The sequence below is a fragment of the Sarcophilus harrisii genome, chromosome 5, assembly GCF_902635505.1.
Source record: "Sarcophilus harrisii chromosome 5, mSarHar1.11, whole genome shotgun sequence".
In the NCBI taxonomy this organism is placed as follows: Eukaryota; Metazoa; Chordata; class Mammalia; order Dasyuromorphia; family Dasyuridae; genus Sarcophilus; species Sarcophilus harrisii.
Genome location: NC_045430.1, coordinates 90813002 through 90838539, shown reverse-complemented (window position 1 = coordinate 90838539; position 25538 = coordinate 90813002). Strand labels below are relative to the sequence as shown.

Below are 25538 nucleotides of genomic sequence, written 5' to 3'. Positions count from 1 at the left end.
ACCAAGATCATCCATTGTATCCTGGGCCATCATTAGTTATCTTGATTTTTGTCTTGTCACTGGATTTTGATGACTCTGGAAGAGAAGGAAGCTGGTAATTTTGTGCAACTCTGTCTCACTTAAATTTACAAGCAAGTCAAGATGTCTTTTGAAAACAGATCCCAAACAACAACTGGGCAAGTCATTACATCGGGTAAATCAATTTATCTTTTGGGGCATTAATTTCCTCATCTGGGGCAGATGAGGTGCTTCACTAGCTGGTTTCTAAGGCGCTTTCCATCTCTGAACTACCACTCTATCAGTCCTCTTTTGTCCTGCTTTTAATCAGTATGTGTGAGAACTCCTGGCTCTTTGATACCTTTCCTTCCCCCTCCCCCATGCACAGAGCTCCATCATTGCTACCCCTCTGAATGGAAAGGGACAGATAAAAGTTAGCCTCTCACCCTCAGCAGACCCTGGCTCTGGGTGGGGGAGGAGGGGCAGTGGGGCATGTCTGCCATTTATTAGTGAGTGGAAAGACCCCAGGCTGTGACATCAACATCAACACATCAGAACTAGAGAAGCCAGATGTCCTAATTCACCAACAATTGGGGTTTACTCAGTGTTTGGTTCCCATTAAAAGTTGCCCTAGGTCTGGGCTTCAGTCTTCCAGAAGTCAGACTGGATTCCTAAGCTGATCCCTGCCCTTCCCCATCTCCCACAACTCCTTCCAAACTCACCTTCATATTTTCAAGAGAAGACACACAGAGGAGATAAGGTCTGAAATTCTTTTACAAGGATAAGACCTTTCCTTTTTTTTTTTTGAAGGAGTTTTTGAGGGGTTTTGAGCCCTTCTTCTGGGAGACTTATGATAGTATTGTAAATTATACTTGGGTATTAAAGACATAAGCATAGTTTTGGTTAGAGAGGAAGAGAGTTTCAGAGAAAGCTGAGGGCAGAAAAAGGAAACATGGAAGATGTACTTCCTCTAATGGAAGGAATACTAAGAAAAGCATTAAATTAAGGTCTTATCCTGGCTCAGTGGAATTTTAGTCATGGTTAAGTCTTTCTTGCCTTTCTATAATTTTTCTATAATTTCTATAATTCTATAATTTTAGTTTCCTCATACTAAAATAAATAAATAAAATAAAAAAGAATAGGGACAGAGAGTACATACACACACATGCGTGTATATGAAGAAAAAATAGAAATTGAGATACCCAGAAATCCAGAGTAAACAAAATTTAAGAAGAGACCCAATGGTAGAACCCCATGGCCTCAAATGTCTATATGCAAATGCCCAAAGTTTAGGTAACAAAGAAGGACTAGAAGTCTTTTAATACAGGAGGCAAATTAGACCTCAGGTATCACTGAAAATTTAGCGATGTAGAATCTATGATTGGGCTAAGGCTGTGGATGGTTATATCATAGGTACAAGACTATCCATATAATACTGATATACTCCAGGGCTTCTTAAACATTTTCCACTCACAACCCCTTTTCACCTGAAGAATTTTTCCGTGACTCTAGGTATATAAGTATACAAAATAGGTATGCCAATCAAACATTCACTGATAATAAATCATAATTTCATAACCACTTCATTCAGTTATGTGACCCTAAATAGGGAAATCACCCAAACTCAGAGGAGAAGACCCTAATGCCTTTCCTGTTACCAAATGGGCTCTTATTGGATACCAAAATGAGAGGAAGTCATCTGAATTCTCCTAGACTTAAATGAAGCAAAAATAAAACAGTTGCGTCTGATGGGCCTTTGTGAAACACCAGTAGTTACTTCTATACAGCCAATTCAAAAAGGCTTCTCTGAAGCATAGTGTTAGCCAACTAGAACCAGTTCAGAATGACTACTTATAAATGACACTCTTTCTAAGGTGCTTTCCTTGTACAACAAGATGCAGCTCCTGAATGTCCTCTGCATTGAGCAGTTATGGCCATAAGCAAGCTGAAGGGGTCTGCTCCTTTTCTAGACTCTCATTAAAGGCAAAGGAGGAAAGGCATATTTATATGTTAGGAAATCCAAAATGGGGTCAGAGAAATGTCAGAGATTATTTGGGTGGCACAGAGTAGGTGCTTAGTTAATGTTTATTGATCGAAATTCAGTGGAGGGAGAAAGAAAAGTGATTTTGTCATTGGTGCAAATTAACCCATCTGGAAACAAAGAGGAAATATGTAAAGCGGTTTGGTGAACAGATAAAAAAGTTGTCATGGAGAAGTTTTATACCAATAATAAAGGGATTTCATTTATCCAAGAACAAAGCCTGGTGATATGAGATGCTTGGGTAGTTGTTAATCCAGAATCCACCAGTTTGTGACATTTTGTAGGTAGAATTTCAGAAAGACAGATACAGAGACAGAAAGAGACACAGAAACACAGAGACAGAGATATAGAAAGAGTAAGAATTAGATAAACAGAGAGACAGAGGAAGACAGACAGACAGACACAGGCAGAGGGGGGAGGGAGAGAGAGAGAGAGAGAGAAAGAGAGAGAGACAGAGAGAGAGAGACAGAGAGAGACAGAAAGAGAGAGACAGAGAGAGGGAAGGAGGAGAGAGGGAGGGAGGGAGAGAGGGAGGGAGGGAGAGAGGGAGGGAGGGAGAGAGGGAGGAGAGAGAGAGAGAAAACAAAGAGAGAGAGAGAAAAGAGAGAGAGAGAGAGAGAGAGAGAGAGAGAGAGAGAGAGAGAGAGAGATGAGAGAGAGAGGAAGGTAGGGAGAGAGAGAGAGACAGAGACAAAGAGACAGACAGAGACAGACAGACAGAGGGACACAGAGACAGAGAGAGGAAGAGAGAAGGTGGGGGGAGAGAAACAAGAAACAGAGACAGGGAGACTCGAGAGAAAAACTTGAGTGAGAGTGTGCTCGAGCTCAATCTCAGACTCCAGATTCCAGAGAGATCCTTCAGAAAGCTAGTTGGGACATTACACAGACACACAAACACACACACACACACACACACACACACACACACACACACGGAAACAGAGAGTCAGAGAGACAGAGACAGAGAGAGACAGAGACAGAGACACAGAGACAGAGACAGAGTTTCCAAGAGAGGGAACCTGAAAAGAGCGTTAAAGTTTGGGCTTGCAGAGTTTGTGGAATTTGTCCTCAATCTTTACTATGTATAGACAAAGGTCAAAATAGGCCCTGTGTCCAGGTAACCCTGGAAGGTAACCCTTCGGTCACAATTATTGTGCTATGTAGACCAGAGGTGTCAAATTCCTGTGGCCCAGAGGCGACTTGCCCTAAAAGCAAATTTTGTTCATTTTTTTTGTTTGTTTTCAAATAAGACCAGCGACATCATGGGGTGATGTTATGACTTGCTTATAAATTGGATTGAAGTGAGGCAGAGCTTTAGTTTCACTCTTTCTTCCAGAATCATTGAAAGTCCAGTGACAAGACCAAAGCAAGACGGCTGGTGATGGCCCAAGACTCAGTGGTTGACTTTGTTATCTGACCGAGCTCTAAAAGTTCCACTGGGTCTTATTCAGCTGCCTTCATGGTGTTTGGAACAAATTGTTTTCATCTGCCCAATTTCACATGCTTGGGTTAGACATCCCATTAAACTCACCATTGGGTTTAAGGGTTTAAGAACTGTCAGTTGCACTGTTCTGGGAGGATCCCCTCCTCTGCTGTGAAGATTTGCCAAGCTCTTTTCAGAGCTGTTCATCCACTCCAGTAAACCATCGAAGTAGACTGGCTAAATATGTAAACATATACACATACAAAAGATGTGAGACATATTGAAAAGGAGAAATAGACATGTCTATCGCTTTCCCTATTTCTTGATTATTTCTGTGAAAATTATTTTGAGTAATATTGTCATCCTATTATTAAAATGATATTTTTCTTACTAAGATATCACATAAACATGGCTGTACCTTGAAAAACTTTAATGTGGTTAATGGAGCAAGAAAACTAGTTTTAGTGGTAACATTCTAAAAAGCCAAAATATAAGATATATGAAAATATATAATAAAATAAATAATATATTTAATAATATAATAGAAGTACATTATTTTATTATATGTAATATAAGAATTATAATATCACATTCTATGTAATTACAATAATTAGAATATTGCATATATTATGTAACTATAATATTATATGTAATATATAAATAGCATATATATAATATAAAATATAATATAGTGATCGTAGGGTCAGAATCCAAAAGAATCTTTACAGACTCTCAGAGCATTGGACTAAATCTATTAAGATGAAATTAAATGAGGATAAATGTAAAATCTTACAGCCTGCACCCAAAAAAAATCAGCTTCATAAGTACAAGTTGAGTGCTTAGGCCACACTTGGTCTGAAAAAATCTGGGAGCTTTGACTCACTATGAGTCAGCAGGGTCATATGGTAGCCAAGAAAGCTAATTCGGTCTTGGGGTGCATACAGTGGGGTATGGTTCCTAGAAAAGACATTGATATGGAGTGGAGGATCTGGGTTCATCATCACAGCTGTCCCATTTATACACTGCCTTGTTACCATGGGGAGCTCACTTAACCTTTCTTATAAAGAAGCTTTAGTTTCTATATTCAACTTTATAAACCTCATCTATAAAATGAGTTAGACTAGAGAACTTAGAGAACTTTGCTGCCTTCTAGCAGCAAAAATCTATGATCTTGTGAACTCTGATGAGATAGCTGATAGAAGTGTCATCATCTCTTTTTTACCAGGAAGAAAACTGAGTAAGAAAGGTGAGATTGGTGAGTGTCAACAAAAGATGGAAATAGAGGAGGGAAAAGCAGAGGAAGCAGTGGGCTTATTGAAAGCCCCATCTGCCTTGGCAATAAAAACAAACCTTTTAATAGAAGCCAGTGGAGGGGCTCTGAAAAGGGAGATTGAATTACTACCAGGTGTGAGATCCAAGACAAGAGGAATCTCAAATTTGACACAGAAATTTCAATTCATAGAGGTTCCTTTAAGGTTCTACTAGGGAAAGGGGCAAGAGGTTTAATGTAGCTGTTGAGGGAGCTATCCAGTCTAGGGGTGACTTCAGGGCCCCCCTCCATTGGCAATCAGGAAAATGAAAGAGGAAAGCAATCAATTTAACCACCAGGTCCAATTCCTTTATATGCATCATCTCTTGTGATAACTCTGTGAAATGGGCATTTTAGATATAATTCATTCTACCCTGAGGGACAGCTGGGTGGTTCAATGAATAGCCCATCCCTGGAGTCAGGAAGCTCTGAGTTCAAATCCAGCCTCAGACACTAGCTGTATGATCTTGGAAAAACCACTTATCCCTATTGCCTCAGTTTCCTCTTTTGTAAAATGCGCTGCAGAAGGAAATGGCAAACCACTCCAGTATCTCTGCCAAGGAAACCACAAATGAGGTCACAAAGAATGGGACATATCTAAAACAAATCAGCAATAAGATCTCTATTGGTGTTATTATCTATTCAATTTAACAAGGAGGAAATTGAGACTCAGAGAATGAGTGGTGTTCGTGGTCAGCCAGCAAGTACATTTCTTTTTTTTTTTTTTTTTTCCTTTTTTTTTTTTTTTTTTTTTTTTATTTAATAGCCAATAATTTAACATGGGTAACTTTACAGCATTAACAATTGCCAAACCTCTTGTTCCAATTTTTCACCTCTTACCCCCCCCCCCCCCCCCCCCCCTAAATGGCAGGATGACCAGTAGATGTTAAATATATTAAAATATAACTTAGATACACAATAAGTATACATGACCAAAACATTATTTCAGCAAGTACATTTCAGATGGGGGATTCAAACCCAGTTGCCTCTGAGTCTAAGCTGAGCTTCTCCTGCCCTGTGCGCACTGAGGGGTGCACACAGCAGTTCCTGTCCCGTCCTTCTTCCTTAGCCGAAAGCCTCAGGCTGGAGAGAGACAAGCCTCAGGAGCTCCTGTCCCTTCTCTCTACTTTTTCTTCCTTCCCCCACTATTCTTGGAGAAACCAAGCTTCTCATCAAGCAACTATGTGGCCCATAGAAAGAGCATTGAACTCGGAATCAAGAAGATATGAATTCTAATCCAGCTGTGCATCCCTGGGCAAGCCATTTGACCACTGTCTACCTCAGTTTCCCCATATGTAAAATGGGAATAACGAGCACCTACCTCTCAGGGTTGTTGTGAGGATTGAGTTGTAAGTTTCCTACCACTGTGCCTGGCACAGCGCAGGCATTTAATAAATGTTTCCTTGCTCTCTTCTTTCTTTCCTTCTTCCCCTAATAGAAGCAAGCCTCTCTCTAGCTCTCCAGTGCTATTAATATAGACAGCATGGAATATTGCCAAGAGCACGGAACTTGGGCTTGGGAGAAAACTGGTTTCTTGGTTTTGCTGTGTAATAGATAAATCAAGATTAGCAAGTTCCCAAAGCTTCAGTTTTTTGGTCCATACCATGGGAACAAATGCTTATATTTTCTTACCTTATAGGGCTATTGTAAAGAAATTACTAGTAAAATCCTTTTGGAAATGGGAGTCATTACTTTGACACAGGTTCTCTCTAATAGCTCAGAGCCATGAATGATAATGAGCTCTTTATAGTATAACACACTTTCATAGGCATTCTCTCAAAGCAACTCTGTACAGTAGGGAGGCAGGTCATTTTGTCTCCATTTAACAGATGGGCAAATTGAGCCTTAGAGAAGTGAAATGACCTAAGGTCACACAATCTTATGTTATAATGCCAAATCCAAAATATGGACCTCCTCAATATAAGACCATGCTTTATTTATACCACATTGACCAAAATAGATCATACAAATGGCCACCAAAACACACGTCCCTGCAACATAATGTGGTTGATAGAGCTCTAAAATCTGGAATCAGGAGGATCTGAGTTCACATTTTACTTCAGATGCCTGTTACCTATATGACTCTGGACAAGTTATTTAATTTTTCTCCGCCTCAATTTCTTTATCTATAAAATGGGGATAATAAGAGCAGCTACCTCCCAGGGTTGTGAGGATTAAATGAGATATTTATAAAGCACTTTGAAGATCTTAAAGCCCTATATAAATGCTACCTATTATTATTGTTATTATTACAGGCATACATGTGACCTCTGGATCTCAGTTCTATTACATAGAGGTCATTGGGTGGTCAGGATGTATTCTCCCCTTGCTCCCACCCATGATGGGCCTTTTCACTTTCCCTCCCCCAATTCAGAAGCCTGTAGTGGGGGGTAACAAAGGTGAACTGACCCTGACATCCCTCCCTATCCCTTTTACACAAATCTAGCATCCTCTTAGTCCCTTAGTCCCTGGGCAAAACGGACAATGCGCTCTTATGTGTCTGAGAGGAGAGATGCCAGAGCAGAGCTCCCCTCCCCCAGCTCCCTGTCCCCCAAAATTTATAGGTTTCTTATTGTCCTGCACAAAGACCTGAGTTTCTGGAGGCTGGAGGGGGAGATGCACATTAAAAAGTCAGATGCTGAGTAACAGCCTACCACACCCACAGCTGCCATAAATCTGCCGGTGGTCTGAGCTCCTGCTCCTCCCCCTCCCCTGGGTGGGAAGGGGACTCTATTCCCTGTACCCTTTGCCAGGCTCTCCATTAGGCCCCAAGCTCAGCTCCTGAACCTCAGCTTCCCTACCCTGAACCTTAATCCATCTTTAGAGGCTTTGGAGTGGGAGGGGGTGGAAGGGCCTGACCTGACCCACAGTTGTTCCAGCAATCCAGGATATGCAGTATACTTTGTCATGACCTGAATGTCCGGCTGTCCTTCCTGACGTCTATGTTCCATCTGTCCATCTGAAATTTCAGGCTTTCCTTGATTGTTCAAAATGGAATCACAAAATATCAGCACTGAAAGGAGCCTTAGAGACTTTGAATCTAACAACCGAGGAAACTGAAAACCAGAAAGAAATGACTTGGCTGAAGTCACTCAGTAAATAGCAAAGTTTTTCTGCTCTGGAGCCAAGATTTTCCCCATTATATTTCTTCTGTCAGCTTTCCTGAGGGTTGTGTCTCCCAGAGAGCAAGTGCTAGTTACATGGAAAGCTCTCCATCCTATCTAACATTTCCCAAGTCATGGCAGCCCAGTCAGGAAAATGCAAACAGTATAAAGTTAATGTGTCATTGAATCATAGGTTTAGAAACCTCCTTAGTCCAATTCCCCTTTTTACACACAAGGAACTGAGTCTCAGAAAGGTTGTCATTTGCCCAAAGTCACACAAGAAGTAAGGCTTCAGAGACAGCTGTATATAGAGCACTGGCTCTGTAGTCTGGAGGATTTGAGTTTGATTTGACCTCAGACACTTAAAACTCACTAGTTATGTGAGCTCAGGCAAGTCACTTAACCCTGATTACTTCAACCTCCCCCCCCAAAAAAAAGTAAGATTCCAACATGAGGTGTGAACCCAGAATCTCCTTTCCAGAGTCAATTATTCTTCCCACTGTACCATGTATCACTGTACCTTAGAGATCATCTAGTCCTGTGATTCTCAAACTTTTTGGTCTTGGGTTCCCTTCACACGCTTAGAAAGTTGTTGAAGCCCCCACAAAGAGCTTTAAAAAAATATGGGTTATATCCAAGATGTGTACTGGAGCCAGCTCATACTGGTTTGCAAGAATCAGAAGTTAAACTTTCCGAAGGATTATTCCTTGGAAATCAGTAAAAGTTACAAATCAGTAGCTATAATACACAGCCAATATACTCCATTTATATTTATAATTTTATAAATTATATATTATATACATTTTATAAATTTATAAATTAAGTTATATATTATAAATGCCTAGTTTATAAATTATATCAATAATATTTGCTATATCAGAAATTAAAATGTTTCAGTATTATTATAAAAATACTTTTGAAAGGGACTCACACAGATGCTGGGATTCCTAGGCAACAGTTATTTATTTGGGCAGTAATCAGAGTTAAGTAACTTGCCCACACTGACAAGCTAGGTCACATTTGAATTCAAGTGCATGCAGTGTGCCACCTAGCTGTCCCTTGGCTAAATTTTGAAAACTGGTCTAGTCTAACTGGACTCGACATGGACAGATTGTCACACAGGTAGCTGGGCTTAGAATCCAGCTCTTAATGCTCAGTCTAGGTGTCTTTTTATTGTACCACCCTGAGAATGGCCTTAAAAGGAAGCCACTAAGTTGTATAGCACTTGACTTAGAGAAATGAAGACCTGAATTCAATTCCTGTCTCACACACTCATTGCCAGAATCTTGTGACTCCAACAAATAACCTAATCTCTCTTGGAGTCAGTTTCCTTACTTTAAAATGGAGGTAACAGTAACAGCTCCTTCACAGGACTGTTGTGAAGATCATTATTATTGAAACTAGAATAGTTGGATGATACATATGTAACCATTAGGTATCACTAAGAAGAAAGTTTGATCTCTCTCTCTCTCTCTTTCTCTCTCTCTCTTTTTTTAATGCCTCCCTCTACCTGCCCTTCCATGGAAGACAAGATTTTCCTAAAACTCCTAAGTTCCATTGATCTGAATCTGGTTACTATAGTAGCTCAGGCAAGCTTTAGTTTAGGTCTCAATTAATGTGCTTGTCTCTTTATGAGAATTTAGGAGTTTGTAAATAAATGTTATAAATGAAAATTATCACTATAAAATCTTCTTGTACAAATAGCTCTGAAGATCCACTTAGGGAGAAAACCCCTATTATTTTAGATAGAGATTTATATCTCTGAATTTATTAAATTCTGTGTATTTCCAGCAAGCTGCTGATATTCTATTTGTACTTTCCCATTATAGCATAAATATAGATGTGCAGCTTAAAACATGAGTGAATGATTCTGGACTTTTACATGAAACAAAATGAGAAAATATCAATAGCTTATAGAAATTGTTTGTGTGTGTGTGTGTGTGTGTGTGTGTGTGTGAGAGAGAGAGAGAGAGAGAGAGAGAGAGAGAGAGAGAGAGACAGACAGACAGACAGACAGACATTTGGGAAAACTAAAACCTCATGGAGCCTTCCTTTCTAAAGGATGCTTGCAACTAGAAGCTTCGATCTGAGTTTTTGCTCCATAGAGTAGAGGCTGCTGAAGTTAGCCTGCTATGTTAGTCCCTAGTCCTGGAGATAATTACAAGATAGTTAAAAAAGCAATGCAAGGACACTCTCAAAGTCTCTCTTTAAGAACTTTAGAAATGGGAGAAATGGCACAGGACTGCCCAGCATGGCGCATCCTCATCAGAGAAAAACAAAATTGAATTATCTCAGAAGATATGTGAGATAGGCAAAGTTAGAGAAGCCACCCCAAATGTTCAGAGATTATTTGTGTTTGACCTGTAGCAGAGCATTCTGAGCTGTACTGGTCTGATCAGCCACAGCTGGACACACGGTAACTCAACTCTAACACAGTGATATCATTTTGGTCCTCTTCAAAAATGAAGGACAACAACCAATCCTAGAGTTACATCTCAAGATGCTCCTGTATCAAGGCTACTGCTGTTTCCATTCTCATCTCTGTCATTTCTCTGCACCTTCTATTCTATCTCCTCATCCTTTTCCACAGGCTGATTTACTGATTCAAAATTCCTGGGACCCACTGTTGTCTGCCTCCTGGCTCAGAACTTGCAATAACCTCAGTTTCTTCCTGGACAGATGATAACAATCCATCCCTCCAGACCTCAAATCCCAGGATTCCTAGGTAGGTTTAGAATCTCTTTCCCCACTCACAAGAAAATCAGTTGAAATATTTCAGTCCAAATATGCCCAAATACCTTACTAATTATAGTTAATCGTGTACTTAAGCCCAAGTAAAGTGAAGAGGTAGTAAAAGAGCACATAGTAGCTTTAATTAAAGCTACTTTGAACTTAATTAAATTCAGCTCTTCGGGCTCCTCGAAAAGTTTGAAACTAGAATAGTTGGATGATACATATGTAACCATTAGGTATCACTAAGAAGAAAGTTTGATCTCTCTCTCTCTCTCTTTCTCTCTCTCTCTTTTTTTAATGCCTCCCTCTACCTGCCCTTCCATGGAAGACAAGATTTTCCTAAAACTCCTAAGTTCCATTGATCTGAATCTGGTTACTATAGTAGCTCAGGCAAGCTTTAGTTTAGGTCTCAATTAATGTGCTTGTCTCTTTATGAGAACCTCAGATTACTGAAAGAGTTTGAAGATATAATCAAGAAACCTCTGCCTGGGAGCTGAGAGGAGCTGGGGATAATGGAAGATGAGCCAAAAGGTTTGAGATAGATAAATATTGTTCTGATTTTCCAAAGATAGATTCCAGGACTATGTAGCTAGAGAGGGTGCTGGAACTGAAGTCAGACCTCAGAAAGTTATAACCTGTATGACTTCCACCAAGATACTCAACTTCTGTGGCTTAGTATAGCACTTTGCAAACTTTAAGGTACTATATACATGGAAATTATTGTTTTGTTGTTGATGATAATAATAAGGAACAAGAAACCAAAGAGATCTAAATCATTAAGTTTTTTGTTCATATTTCAGAGCTTTATTAATTTATTTAAAAAAATTTTTAATTCCCCAGAAAGTGAGAAGGGGCTTAAAAAAAACCTCTGGAGAAAATATTCCTACTAGATTCTAGTTGATACAGTCCAAGAAACAGGGGCAGTACTTTTTTATTCTTCTGGAGTGACAGCACATTGGGTTTGAAAGAAAAGCCATGCCCCAAGAGGGAGTGAGTCACTAGGGAAGCTCTGCCCTAGGCTCTGGAAAATGACCTCCCGCTTCCCTCCTCCCCTAACCACCCCCCACCTTCAGGAGTGATTGACAACTTAAAATACAGCAGCAGTGTGTGTGTGTGTGTGTGTGTGTGTGTGTGTGTGTGTGTGTGTGTGTCTTGTATTGGGGAGGAATTGAGAATGGGAGTAGGGTAGGAAATCAAAGATAGAGTAGAGACTGTGGTCTATAAGAATGTAATTGAAGGGAAGAGTGTAGGGGGAATAGTAAGAATGAAATTGCTCTGAGTAAAATAAGAATATATTGTTCTGAGTAAAAGTTATAGAATCATAAGGTACTAGTCAGAGTTAGAAGGAATTTTAGACATGGGAGATTAAACAGAAGGCAGCTCAAGATAGTGATAGAATTAGAGCTAATGACAATTAATGTTTAAAATTTGCAAAATCTTTTACTACTTAAGTGCATTGAATGATTCCTACAATAATCCTATGAAGTAAATGCTATAAAGGTCATCGCATTTCCTATATAAAGGAGGGAACTGAAGCTCATAGGGCTTAAGCCATTGGTCCTTGGAATCGAGAGCTATAATTAGGGAGCTTTGACGCAGAGTACTCCATCATAAAAAGAAATGGGCAACTAGTTAGTAAATTAAAAGAGGAATTACCAAATAGCACAATTTTCCCCCCTCACATCACAGGGTCAGCACCAGAGGCAAATTCATCCCCACACCTTTCACCCTCCTGGAGTAAGTTTCTCTAACAGTGACTGTAAGAGATTCCCATGTTTCTATCTTTCTTACCTATAACAATGTCCCAGGGTCTTTTCCCTAACCCAAATAAATTTGTTTTTGAATTGACTTAAAACAGTATGTCTCTTGTGCTTGCCCTAAATGACAAAACTGTAAGTTATGATATTACTGTGGTCACATAGTAAGGAGTAGAAAGAATGATTTGAACCTAGGTCTCTCAACACTAAATTCTGAATCTCAAAGATGAACACATAGGTAAAATAGAATAATAACACTGAGTGGAAGTAATCTGACTTTTCTGAGATTCCCCAACTATAAAAATGAAATTTTTTCAGCTAATATTTATGAATTATTTGTAACATACAAGGTATTTTATTTGGAGGCATAAAATGAAAAATAACATAGTTTACCCTAAAGTAGTTTAGACTCTAGTAGTCAGGATAAGTTATTCACAAGTAAATGTGCAACATGGTAGAATATGGTTAGGACAGAAGAAAGCTACAGATAAAGGAATTTAGAAAAAATCAATGAAAAAGAAATCAATTTTAATTTGATTATTCATGGAATTTATAACTCCAATATTTCTTATTTTTTTTATTTAATAGCCTTTTATTTACAGGTTATATGTATGGGTAACTTTACAGCATTAACAATTGCCAAACCTCTTGTTGCAATTTTTCACCTCTTACCCCTCACCCCCTCCCCCAGATGGCAGGATGACCAGTAGATGTTAAATATATTAAAATATAAAGTAGATACACAATAAGTATACATGACCAAACCGTATAACTCCAATATTTCATGGAGAAGGGGACTGACCATTAAGCTGAACTTTTCAGGAAGAGGACTGCAATGGAGATGATGAGTGAGAATATTTCTGGCTGCATGGAGGTGGGAAACAACAGAATGAGACTGAGGAATGTCTAAAAGTCCAGTTTGGCTGAAATGTAAATTTCATGAAATGAAATAAAGTTGGGAAGGTGGGTTGGTACCAGATTTTAGAAGGATTTAATTATCAGGCTGAGGAATTTAGATGTAATGTTATAGGCATTAGGAGTCACTGAAAAAATTTCCAACAGATGTGCTCTGATTTCTTCATTAGGAAGATGGCACTGGTAGCTGTTTAAAGGATGGAATAGAATGGAGAGAAAGTAGAGGCTGAGATTATTTTTAAGGACTGCAAAATTTTTGACTGTGGGAACAAAAATGTTGTTGCTGATATTTTCTTCACCCTCTCCCTCCTCTTCTTATGTTTGATAAGTGGGGAATATAAATATTTTCATCCCTGAAGCAATACATGAGAATAAGTCAAACTGGAAAGAGATAAGAAAGAGAAAAAGGGGGGAAAGGTAGTGAAAGGGTAACACGAGAGAAAAGCAGACCAAATTGCTCTCCAGAATGGCTGGATGTAGTCACAATTCCACCAACAATGTATCAGTGTCCCAGTTTTCCCACATCCCCTCCAACATTCAGCATTATCTTTCCCTGTCATTCTAGCCAGTCTGACAGGTGTGTAGTGTATCTCAGAGTTGTCTTAATTTGCAAGAAATGACAAATTTGAGGAATTCAAACAAATGGAAGTAGACTTATATGAGCTGATATAGAATGTAAAGCCAGGAAAGAAATATAAACAATGACCACAATAATGTGAATGAATATACTTAAGTGACATCAGAAATCAGATTAATACAAGTATTCTTGATTCCAGAGGTCCAGTGAAGAAGCATACTTTACTTCTTCCAGGAATCAAGGGGTTGCTTACAGATAAGGAAGACTACATGCCTTGTCAATCATGGTTAATGTTTTAGTTTGTTTTACATCACTGCTTTTCTTGGTTATAGAGAGAATACTGTGGACTATGTATATTATGTGTGTATGTGTTTGTATGCAAAGAAAAAATGGGATCATGGTAAGAAAATTTAAACAAGATTTGTCATTTATTTAGTGTATTTCTTTTTTAAAAAATAGCTTTTTATTTTCAAAATATATGCAAAGATAGTTTTCAACGTTCATTCTTGCAAAACTTTGTGTTCTAAATTTTTCTTCCTCCTCTCTCCCATCCTCTGCCTAGATAGCAAGTAATTCAATATATGTTAAACATATGTTAAAAATATGCAATTCCTCTATACATATTTCCACATTTATAATACTGCACAAGAAAAAATCAGATCAAAAAGGGGAAAAATGACAGAAAAAAGCTAGCAAACAACAACAAAAAAGGTGATTTTTTTTTCACCATATTCAATCTCCATAGTCTTCTTTCTGGATGCAGATGACTCTCTCCATCACAAATCTATTAAAATTGATCTGAATCACCTCACTGTTGAAAGGAGTTAAGTCCATCACAGTTGATCATCACATAATTTTCTTGTTGCTGTGTACAATGTTCTCTTAGTTCTGCTCATATCACTTAGCATCAGTACATGTCCAGGCCTTTCTGAAATCATCCTGCCAATCGTTTCTTATAGAATAATAATATTCCATAATTTTCATATACCTTAAATTCAGCCATTCCACCACTGGTGGCTAGCATAAATTTCTAATAAATACAGAAACTCAGAAAAACATGGAACATTCAGATGATCCCTTCATTGTAGATAAGAAGAAACACTGTAGTATACTGGAAAGTTGATGAAACCTGGATTCAAAAGGGATCCATATTTAATCTATACTCTGTCACCTACTAGCTATATGGCCTCTTTGAGTATCTTTTTGTCCATTTTTTGACATATATAAATATAATATTCATGTTAATCATTCCTATTATGTCAACCTAAGTAATGTTCAGCATATCATATCCTTCCCCCCGACCAACTTCACCCTACTTTTTAGGGGCCTGGTAGGGAAATGGAAGTGAGGAGCCATTGGAAGTAGGAATGGCATCCTCTTCTGGGCTACATGGTTCTCATCCCATTAATTGATCAACAAGAATGCATTGAGTAAAATGTGGCTAGACCCTTGCCTTTTCCTAGGCTTTAGTGTTTGAACCAGGAAAGTGAGGAGTCGAAGGAGATGTCCCTCACCTTCCCTTCTAAATCTCCCTTCTGAACTCTACTCAGTTCTTTCATCTTTTACCCTTGTGCTATTTCACCCATTCCCATTTTTAGCCCATATATACTTTGGGGCATTCTTATACCAACTCTCTCTACCCAGAGCTTGGCTATATTTCCTCCTCAAAATTCTAGGAGTATACCTGAGGGGCCAGAGGTGATTCTCTAACGCAGTCTGCTCAAGCTCCCACCAATGTGCTTCACCCTCAAGATTATCAAGTGGGAATCATTTATTCAGTCAGTCTTAGGTAATTTTTTAGGGAGAAAGGAACAAGAAATAAACAAGCATTTATTGTTTATATGTCGTCTTGTGCTAAATGCTTTACAAATATCATCTCATTTGATCCTCACAACAACCTAGAAAGTAAATGTTATTATCATTAACATGCATTTGAGAAAAGTGAGACAGATTTACCCAGGGTCATGAAGCTAGGAAGTATCTGAGGCTGGATTTGAACTCAGATTTTTCTGACTCTAGGGCCCAGTGCTCTATCTTCTGAGCCACCTACTTCCCTTCTAGAAAAGGAAATTTATTTTTGTTGTTCAGTCATGTTCGATGTCCTATGATCCCATTTGGGTTTTTCTTGACAGAGATATTAGAGTGGCTCCCCATTTCCTTTTCTAGCTTATTTTATAGATGAGGAAGTGAGGAAAACAGGGTTAAGTGTATTGCCCAGGATAAATAAGCTAATAACTGGATTATTTCAATGGACAGGATTTGAACTCATGAAGCTGAGTCTTTGGCCCCAGTGCTCTATTCACTTTACTGAGATAAAACCAATTGGATCAAAACAGGTCTTCCCTCAAAAATCTAGAGTAAAAAAGAGACAAAAAAAAAAAAAAAACCATTGGTGATGTGAGTAAGTCTAACAAAATTAGAGGTCAGCTGGAGGTAACCTTAAAAGTCACCTATACCAACTAATCCAACAAGCATTTATTATCCATAGGTGCTAAGGACACCAAGAGGAAATGAAAACCATTTCCTGCCACGAAAAAGCTTACAATCTACTTAGATAAATTGCCATATTCCCACTAGCTGCCTGGCCAGCAGTTCATTTCAAAAATGCTCAAAGATCCATTATTTCATGTCACCAACCTATTAACTTTCCAAACTAAAATCTTCCACCCTAGTTATTCCTCCCCATGTATTATGCTCTCCTATCAGAATATAAATTCCTTGAGGATAGAGACTATCTTTGCTTTTGTTTTTATAACCCAGGGCTCCGTACATAGTTGATCACACTTAAGTGTAATTTATTTATTTGATAAGTAAATAGGGAGTTCATTAATTAAGTTAATTAACAAAAACCCATTTAATAAAAGGTTTTTCATATCATAATTGAAGAAACAGGCTTAATTAGTAAGTGGCAGGACTAAGATTCAAACCCAGGTCCTCAAATGACAAATATATGATTCTTTCTACTATTCCAGGTTGTCACTCTTGGCCTCCTGTGACTGTCAATAACTAGGATACCTAGATATCCTATGAATGAAGGTATTCAACCTTAGAAGCTGGGACATCTTTCACTTCCCCATTATGGTCCTCTTCTTCCCCTTTTTTTTTTTTTCTTCTATCTCATCTCATCTCATCTCTTTCTCCTCCCCTTCCTCCTCCTCCTCTTCCTTCTCCTTTTCCTCCTCCTCCTCCTCCCCTTCCTCCTTCCTCCTCTCCTCCCCTTCCTCCTTTCTTCTCCTTCTCCTATTTTTCCTCCTCCTCCTCCTCCCCTTCCTCCTTCCTCCTCTTCCTCTTCCTTCTTTACAATTCAATTAATTAAATATCTATTAAATGCCTATTATGTACCAGACAGACCTTGAAGCTACCTCTGCCTGTGTTACCAAATTTGTCAAGCTCTACGTTCTATTTTAATACTCCTGCCTCCCCACAGCCAGCCTTAGTCACTTTAGCCTGATTCTTTGTCTCTAGTAGAAATTCACTATCTAATCCTGCCTAGGGTCGCCACCTGCTGCCCTCTGGTGGTAGTGGCTCCTATTCTTCAAGAAGCAGGACACCGAGTTTTATAAAATCTCACAGGATATTTAGAAGTGGCAAGGATTTCAGAAGCTATTTTTTTTTATTTAAAAAACTGTTTTATTGATGCCTCCTGTCTTCACATCACAGTCATTTCTGGGGGTGCAGTGGGAAGATCTTTTCCTCTATATCCTGTCTCCAATTTGAAGCTGTTTTTGTTACAAAGAAAACCAAAAAGAAAAAAGAAAAACAAAACAAGAGGATCTTTGACCATTTATCCCATTTTCAAAGGAAATGTATTTCATTACCTGGTGCCTAGGGACCATCATTGAAAATCCCCCTATTTTTACTTTAGGAACATGGTCTGGAGAAGTGACATAACTTTCCCAAAATTGGAAGTTTCTCAAGGAGTGAGAATTAGAACTGGGACCCTATGTCTCAGCAGAGACACCCAGACCACCAGTCTGAAATGGAGTGATTGTGTGAGTGTGAAGATGTCCCCTAACATCTCTAGCTCCTCCATATCAGGGTTAAGAGCTCAAGAGTTTATCCTTTAATCCCAGGGGAGACTTCTTGGCCCAAATACGCTTCATTCCTCTTTAAGAAATTAAATTAAACACCAATATGGTAGAAGAGAGATAGAAGGGATGCTGGATCTGAAGTCAGGAGAAACTTGGGTTTAAAAACCTGTTTGTGGCACTTACTAGCAAGGCTATGTTGGAGCTAGCTCAAACCTCTCCAGAACTGATTGTTAAATTTTCAGGATAATCAATTACATCTCAGAAATCAGCAAATGCTATAAATTAGGACTTGGTTTATTGTTTTATTGATAATCTGAATATCAAAGTGATGAAAAAATGTTAAATAATGTAGATTAAACTTAAAAGTATGTCATGAGCATGCTTTTTGGGGGAGAGCAAGTTGTTAAATCTTTATTTTTTATTTTTATTTATTTATTTTGCTGAGGCAATTGGGGTTAAGTGACTTGCCCAGGATCACACAGATAGACAATGTTAAATATCTGAGGTCAGATTTGAACTCGGGTCCTCCTGACTTCAAGGCGCCAGCTTAGCTGCCCCCAGTTGTTAAATCTTTACCAGCATATTGCTGTAGATATTTTATATGATCACAAGCAAAACATTAAATTTTTTTCAATTTAGTTTCTTCCTCTGGACAGTAGAAAGGAATAATATCTCCAGTATTTATCTCAGAGATTTTTAAGCCTGTCAAACAATCTCCCCACTATTGAGCAATACATCAATTCCAGTTATTATTATAAATAAGAGACTGAAATACAAAATCTTGTTGTTTCTTAACCAGTCTTTAAAGGTTTTTAAAGGCTCGCACCCCTTCCCTATTTTGATATAGGTAAAGCAGGAATGAAAAAACCTACAAAGCAGCTTTGAAGGGGGTGAGGAGAGGAAGTAGGTGGTCCCGGTCCTTTGCTTTGCTGGTGGAGGGGATTTTGTTGGTTCCGGGATGACAGCAGTCACCTAATGATTCAGTCTGCTCTCTGAAAGGTGCTATACAGTCACCTTCCTACCACCTGCCTCCCCTATTCCCTAAGCTCCCCTCTCTCCTTTCCCTCTTCCCACCACCCTTCTTCACTCTCTCCCTAAATTTCATTCTCTTCTTCCCCTCTGTCCATAACCCTGCCAGCTATTCCTTCTCTCTGAGCTTCCTTTTCCCCTTTCTCTCTGCCCATGATCCTTTACTCCCTCCTTTGTTTCCTGAGGCTTCTTTTCTCCTTCCTCCCCCCCCTTACTTTTACCCTTGTTCCCCGGGCTGCTATCATTCCCCAGCACCCCAACATGCTCCCATAGATGGACAGTTTGGGGAGAGGGGGAGGAGCCCTCAGTTTGCACGATCAAATTCACCGGGCAGTAGAAATTCAGACATTGGCAAAAATTACATAGGAACCCTAGGGCTATTAGAGGTCTTTTCTTTCTTTGGGGTGGGTGGGAATGTCCTTGGATCATGTTAGAGGTAAATGTCATGAAACTCTTCCCTCCCAAGTCCAGTTTGGGGGAGATCTGCTCCATGGGGAAAGGATATCTGAGGTCAGGGGAACCTTTATCTTCTTTCCAGTGACAAGAGCAGCCCCGTCTGCCCGTCTTCTTCACCTTGTCCCTCCCTAGCTTTACCCACCCTCTGTCATCCTCAGTCCCTCAATCCCTGGCTAACCCAGGCTTGATCCAGCTCAGGCTGGTTGGGATTCTCAGGGTAATTTCCCCTAAGCCTCGTCCATCTGCTATGACTGCTCTTGTTGCTGGTTATTAGAAGTCCGAGGTGTCAGTTTGCGAGGTGAGTTTACTGAGGGAGTGGGGTCCCTGGGAGCTCCTCAGGCTCCTCAACCAGCTTTCCTTCGCGGGACCTAGAAGGGGTTCTGTCGTAATGTTTCTCAGCCTCCACCCTGTGTGTGTGTGATTGGTGATGGGGGTGGAGGGTGAAATAACACCTCTTGCCTGTGCCCACTCACACCTGGCATCCAACTGGGAGAGGGGAGTGGGAGGGATGCCTTCTGCAGCCAGAACCACTCTTCCCTCTCCAAGCACACACACACACACTCTCACTCAGCATCTGTTTGTATTTCAGATGGCTCCTTGGGTGAGGATGGGGCAATGACGGGCGGTGGACCCCACAACTAAGACACAGAGATGGAGGAGGAAAACAGGGAGCTTTCAGAAGACTCTCTGCAACACCATGAGGACTCCCCTCCAACGGAAAACCCTGAAAGGTCTGCCCCTAGCAGGGAGCTGGGGCCTCTCTACTGGGCCTGTGTCTACAATGACCCAACTAAACTCCAAGCCGCCCTGGACCGGGGGGTCAGCCCTGAAGAGGCCACCCAAGTGGACAGGAACGGGAGGGTGAGGAGACCAGAGGGGTTGGGCAGAAGTGCTCCAGCCTGCCTCCAGCAGGGGCAATCACATCCCCCTTCCTCCACAAGCAGAGAAGGGAGAGCCCCCAAGAGGACCCAGGCCCATAGACCACCACCCCCCTCCCCCTTCCCTGCCTCCACAGGCAGAGAAGGGAGCACCCTGAAGGGGCCCTGGGCCCATAGATCACCCCCCTGCCTCCACAGGCCACAGTGCCTCCACTCTCACAGAAGGGAGTGCCCTGAAGGGGGCCCAGAAGAATGAAGGATGCTGAGTGAAAGAGAACGGTTTCTTGGCCTCAGGAATCGCATCCAGGCCACGGGGCAGGGGGGAGGGGGAGGCAGGGGATAGGGGGTGGGGGGAGGGAAGCAGATGAGGCTGTGGGGACCCCTCGACTGCACCAGGACAGATGCCGGGACAAAGGCAGAGTTGGGCAGAGTTGGGGCAGCTGTGGAAGTGGGAAGGGGGCACCCAGGGAGGACGTGCATGTGTGAGGTGCAGAAGGAGGAGAAGGCGCCCGGGGTGAGAATTCTGGGAGAGGAGAGGCGGGAAGAGGAGGAGGCTCTGCTGAGTCGGGTCCTTTCTCAGACAGGCCTCATGGTCGCCTGCTACAAGGGCTTCGACAGGATCGTGGTCCTGCTCAGCCACTGCCCCTTCCTGGATGTCAATCAGCAGGACAAAGAAGGAAACACAGCCCTCATGCTGGCCGCCCAGGCAGGTGGGAGAGGGAGGGGGAGGAGGGACAGATGGCAGAGGGGAAGCAGGAGGGAGGGAGCAGGGCCCTGGTGGGGCTGAAAAGGGGTCGTACTGGAGTCCGATAAAGAAGCCCTCTCTTCTCAGTTTCCTCAACTGTAAAATGGGCTTCCTGCCTCATTCAGTTTAATTCTACTGTAGAAAGTGTTCCAAAAGTCAGTTTGAGTTGTTAAAACTTAAAACCGCATTAATACTTTGGGGACACCCTGTGTTTGATGATGATGATGATGATGACAACGACTAATATTTCCATCATGCTTCCTATGTACTGGGCACTTTACACTATTTGCTTCTCACAGCAACCTTGCTTAGTTGATACTATCATTACCCTAACTTTACAGTTGAGGAAAGAGGTTAAATGACATGCCCAAGGTCACACAGTTGGTTCAGTATCTAAGGCTGGCTTTGAATCTGGATCTGCTTCACTCTGGGCCAAGCACTCTATTTGCTGAACCACCTAGGTCTACTTTTTGCAGGAATTTTTTCCTGATTCTCTTAATCCCTACGCCTGCCTTCTGTTAGTTATTTTCTATTTATCCCATATATATATATATATCGTTTGTAGTTATTGCATCTTATCTCCTACATTAAATTGTGAGCTTCTAGGGAACAACAATTGCCTTTTTTTGTTTGGTTGGTTTTTTAAAAAAAATATCCTCAGGACTTAACAAATAACAGACTCTTGATAAACGTGTATTAATTATTGACTTACAAGTGGTGGGGGAGCAGGAACAAAAAAAGAAAGAAAGGAAAGAATTCCTCAATTTACTGAGATATACCACATATAAACTTGTATATGTATATATATATATATAGTTTGGATATATTCACACCCATACCTATATATATTTCTCACATAGGATGGACATAAGGACATTTCTACCATATAAGTTGGAGTTGTGGCTATTAGTTTTTTGTTGTTTGTCTTAGAGCCAGCCTAGCAGCTGGAGAGAGGGCTGCCTTGAACTCACCAAGGCCTAGGGTATATTCTTATATCACCTTAAGCAAGTCACTTCACTTTTCAGTTTTCAGGTTTCTCTCTAAGACTTCATATTCCAGATGAGTTACAGAATTGCATTATGGAAAACACTTTTCCACTGGGAGTTGGCTTCCTAGTTGCAGCACTAGTTATATTGACAATATAACACTCTCACATTTTCCCCCAGTTCTTCAGATTCACCTCTACTGTTGGTCATTACCCTGAGTGTTTAGAGAGTCTAAAATACTCTTAGCTGAAACCTTGGAATAACTTCACACACAAAATATAGAACATTCCCAGCCTGGGATCATCTTCATACACCCAGTCCCTTTATAACCTAGGCTCAAGGCCCACGGGAGTTAAACTCTATCCTCTTTCTCCCATTCATATTCAGAGCATTCTGTATGACTCACTTAATCTAGGGTTTTAAAGCAGATATAGATTATTCACAAAGTGGGAACTATAGCTCTGAGAGGGGCAAATGTCAGTGTCAGAGAAATTAGGTTTCCTTGGATTGTTTTTAGGGAAACTGAGGCTCTGAGAAAAGTTCAAATCACATGTCCAGGTCTTAGTGTTAGAGAAGGATTATCAGAGCAAACTGAGTCTCAGAAGGGTTAATAGTCCAAAGTCTAGACTGAGTGGAATCCAAGAGGGCTTTATCATAGAATAGAAAGAGCAAAGAATCTTAAGTCTTCTGACCCCTAGCCATGCTTAATGACTATATGAAATCATATATAGATGAGTCATTTTTTCCCTCAAGGCCTCAGTTTTTCTCATCTATAAAACAAAAGAAGGTGTTAACTATATAACCTTAAAGGTCTTTTTTTGACTCTAAAACAGAGATTCTTAGTCATTTTCATGTCCTGGGCCCCTTTGGCAATCTGGGGAAGCTTATAGAGCTTTCTTCTTAAATGCATAAAATATGTGATTACAAAGGAACCTAATTATATTGAAATAAAGTTATTAAAGTATTTTTTAAACCAAAATTCTAGACCCTGGATTACAAATCCTTCCTCTAAACCAGTTACTCTTTCCAGCACCTATCCTTAGGACTATCCCTAAAGAAAAGTTTTCTTTTGCTGAGAAGAGAGGGTGGGAGTAGTAATTGCTAAGTTTCCTTCTTCACCTTCATTTTAAGGAAAATTCCTTAGATTTCTTTTCTCTTTTCTCTTTTCCCTTAGTTGTTAGTATGTGGTCCCTGAAGGTTGCATGGGAGGGTTGGATGCTAGGGAAGGCCCTGTCTGTTGTCTGACTATGTCCTTCCAGGACACATCACCCTGGTGAATTACCTTCTGAACTACTACCCCGGCCTGGATCTGGATCGGAGAGATAGCCGAGGCCTGACCGCTCTGATGAAGGCTTCCGTCCGGGGCTGCTCAGAGTGTGTGACTGCGCTACTCATGTCAGGTAGGTGGGCTCCCTGTGACAGGCTCGGCCATCCATCTGTCCCTCCCCACATCTGCCAGGCCAGAGGGTCGGGGGCAGGATGGAGGCAGAGAAACAGGCCAGCAAGGGGTAGTTCTAGATATTAGCCCTGGGGAGCTGGAGATGAGGCTCTCCTTCCTGGTGGAAGGTCCTCAACACTGACAGAGGATTAAGTTTGTATGAGTGCCTAACAGAGAAATCAGGCTTAATGGAGTATCCAGGGCCCCTTCTAAAAGGGGGAGAATGCCAAGGAGCCTCAGACAGGGCAACAACAGCCCGGACCCAAAGAAGCATGGGCTAGGATGCGGATGGTAAGAAACTCCAAGGCCAGCTTGTTGTCATGGTTGTTTCCCGGGTAGATGCTTCCCCCCTGTGGCCACTCCAGAAAAATCGGCCCCTGCAGATCACCTTTCTCTCTCCGGGGAGAAAGTCTGGGCTTGGTTTTGAGGGTAGGGCCATGGAATCAGTTTAGAATTGACAGATAAACGATATTATTATCCAGCCAAACGATATTATTCAGAGTTTGTCTCCAAGCCCCATTCTTAATTTAATTATTTGGGACCTCTTGTTACTGAGCCAATGGGAGGAGAAAAAAGATGAGAACAGCTCTATAACCAAAATAGGGTGTGAGGGAGCTTAAGCCAGGCTGCATTTCTGAGTTCTAAACTGTTCTGGAGCAGAGGTGGAGAGCAGGAAGGATGCCAGTGCAAGGGATCAGGGCAGGGAGCCCGAGGAAGCCCTGTAAAGCCGCTTATCCCTGAGACCCTCTCAGCAGGGTTGGCTCCATTTCCTCCCTTCCCTCGCTGTAGCATAGGATGTAGAAGGAAGGGGAGGCACGAGAAAGGTTCCCTCCTGCTAAGAGATGGCCAGGGACACATTCATTCTCTACAGGTCCCAGCGGTCTAACTAATCTCACTTCCTCCTGGACCAAAGTTAGAGTGGGAGTAGAGGATGTAGGGGATGCTCATAACTAGAGGTGCTCTGGCCTTTGGTTTCCTTGTGTGCATCCCACGATCCTGAAACCTCCTGCTTTTTTCAGACTTCTGGTCTCACTCCAATTCTTGCTGCTGTCACAGAAGCCCTTTCTTTCCCTCAGGTGCTGACCTGACAGCTGTGGACCCAGCTCGGGGCAAGACAGCTTTGGAATGGGCAGCCTTGACGGACAGCTTTGAGACGGTGGTGAGGATCCGTCAGCTGACCCGGCATCCGCGCGTGGAGCAGCTGAGTTCACACTACCGGCTTGAGTGGCCGGCCCTGGCTGGGCTCGTGGCGCAGGCCCAGAGCAATCCCACTCCCTCCTTTCTGGAGAGACTCCAGAGTGCCTTCAGCTTTTCCTTCCCCCAGCCTCCCCAGGAGGGCGGTGTCCTGGACCACCTGGTGAGGGTGACCACCAGTCTAGCCAGCCCCTTCATCATCACCGCCTGCCACACTCTGTGCCCGGACCTCCCACCCGAATTGGGCATGCTTCGTCCTTCTGTGCCGGAGCTTCAGGGCACAGTACCTCTTCAACCCCAAACCCCGAGCGTCTCCCTGCCTCTTTCCAGCCCGCAGCTCCTGGTTCCGTATCAGAGGCCATCGGGCGTGTTCAGCCTGGGTCCAAGTCGGCGGCTGGCCAGGGAAAGTAGTACCTCTAATACACAGGTCCCCAAAATTCGCTTCACCAAGGCGCAATCTCAATTCCGTCAGCAGAGGCAGAATTCAATCCCCAAAGGGGATCGAGGACTGGTGCCCCCCTCCTGGCAGTACCAGAAACTCAGGGAGGAAAGGAAATTGGCAGAAGAGAGAGACTAAAAGGGGCCCTCGGCGGGGAAGCCGGGCTAGGGAGGACCTAAGTAGTAGGTAGGACTCTGATGGAATGGCAATAGAGGCCACAGTCCATCTTCTCTCCGCATTTTGTATGTTTTCTCTTGTCTCCAACTCTGCCCTTAGGAAAAGGTCCCTTACACACAGACTGGAATGTAAATAGCTTTAAAGCCTAAAGCCCTCCTTCTGACTGGGTTTTCCCTTTTTACCAAGGATCTGATACTAGTGTCAGGATTTTGAGTGTGTGTATGTGTGTGTATACACATGCGCATAGAATATGGACCATGACAAGTATTAACTTTTTTTTTTAATGGATATGCTGGTTTTTAAAATAAT

General features: G+C 41.5%; 1 protein-coding gene across 1 annotated transcript; it reads left to right on the top strand.

Moving 5' to 3' along the window:
• The first annotated feature begins 20815 nt into the window (after positions 1-20815).
• On the top strand, positions 20816-25190 carry ANKRD33 (ankyrin repeat domain 33). The gene is made up of 3 exons (XM_031940187.1): positions 20816-20960; positions 23241-23381; positions 24496-25190. The coding sequence occupies exons 1-3, from the start codon at positions 20840-20842 to the stop codon at positions 25188-25190; spliced, it is 957 nt and encodes a 318-aa protein (XP_031796047.1). The 5' UTR covers positions 20816-20839.
• The last annotated feature ends 348 nt before the right edge of the window (positions 25191-25538 follow it).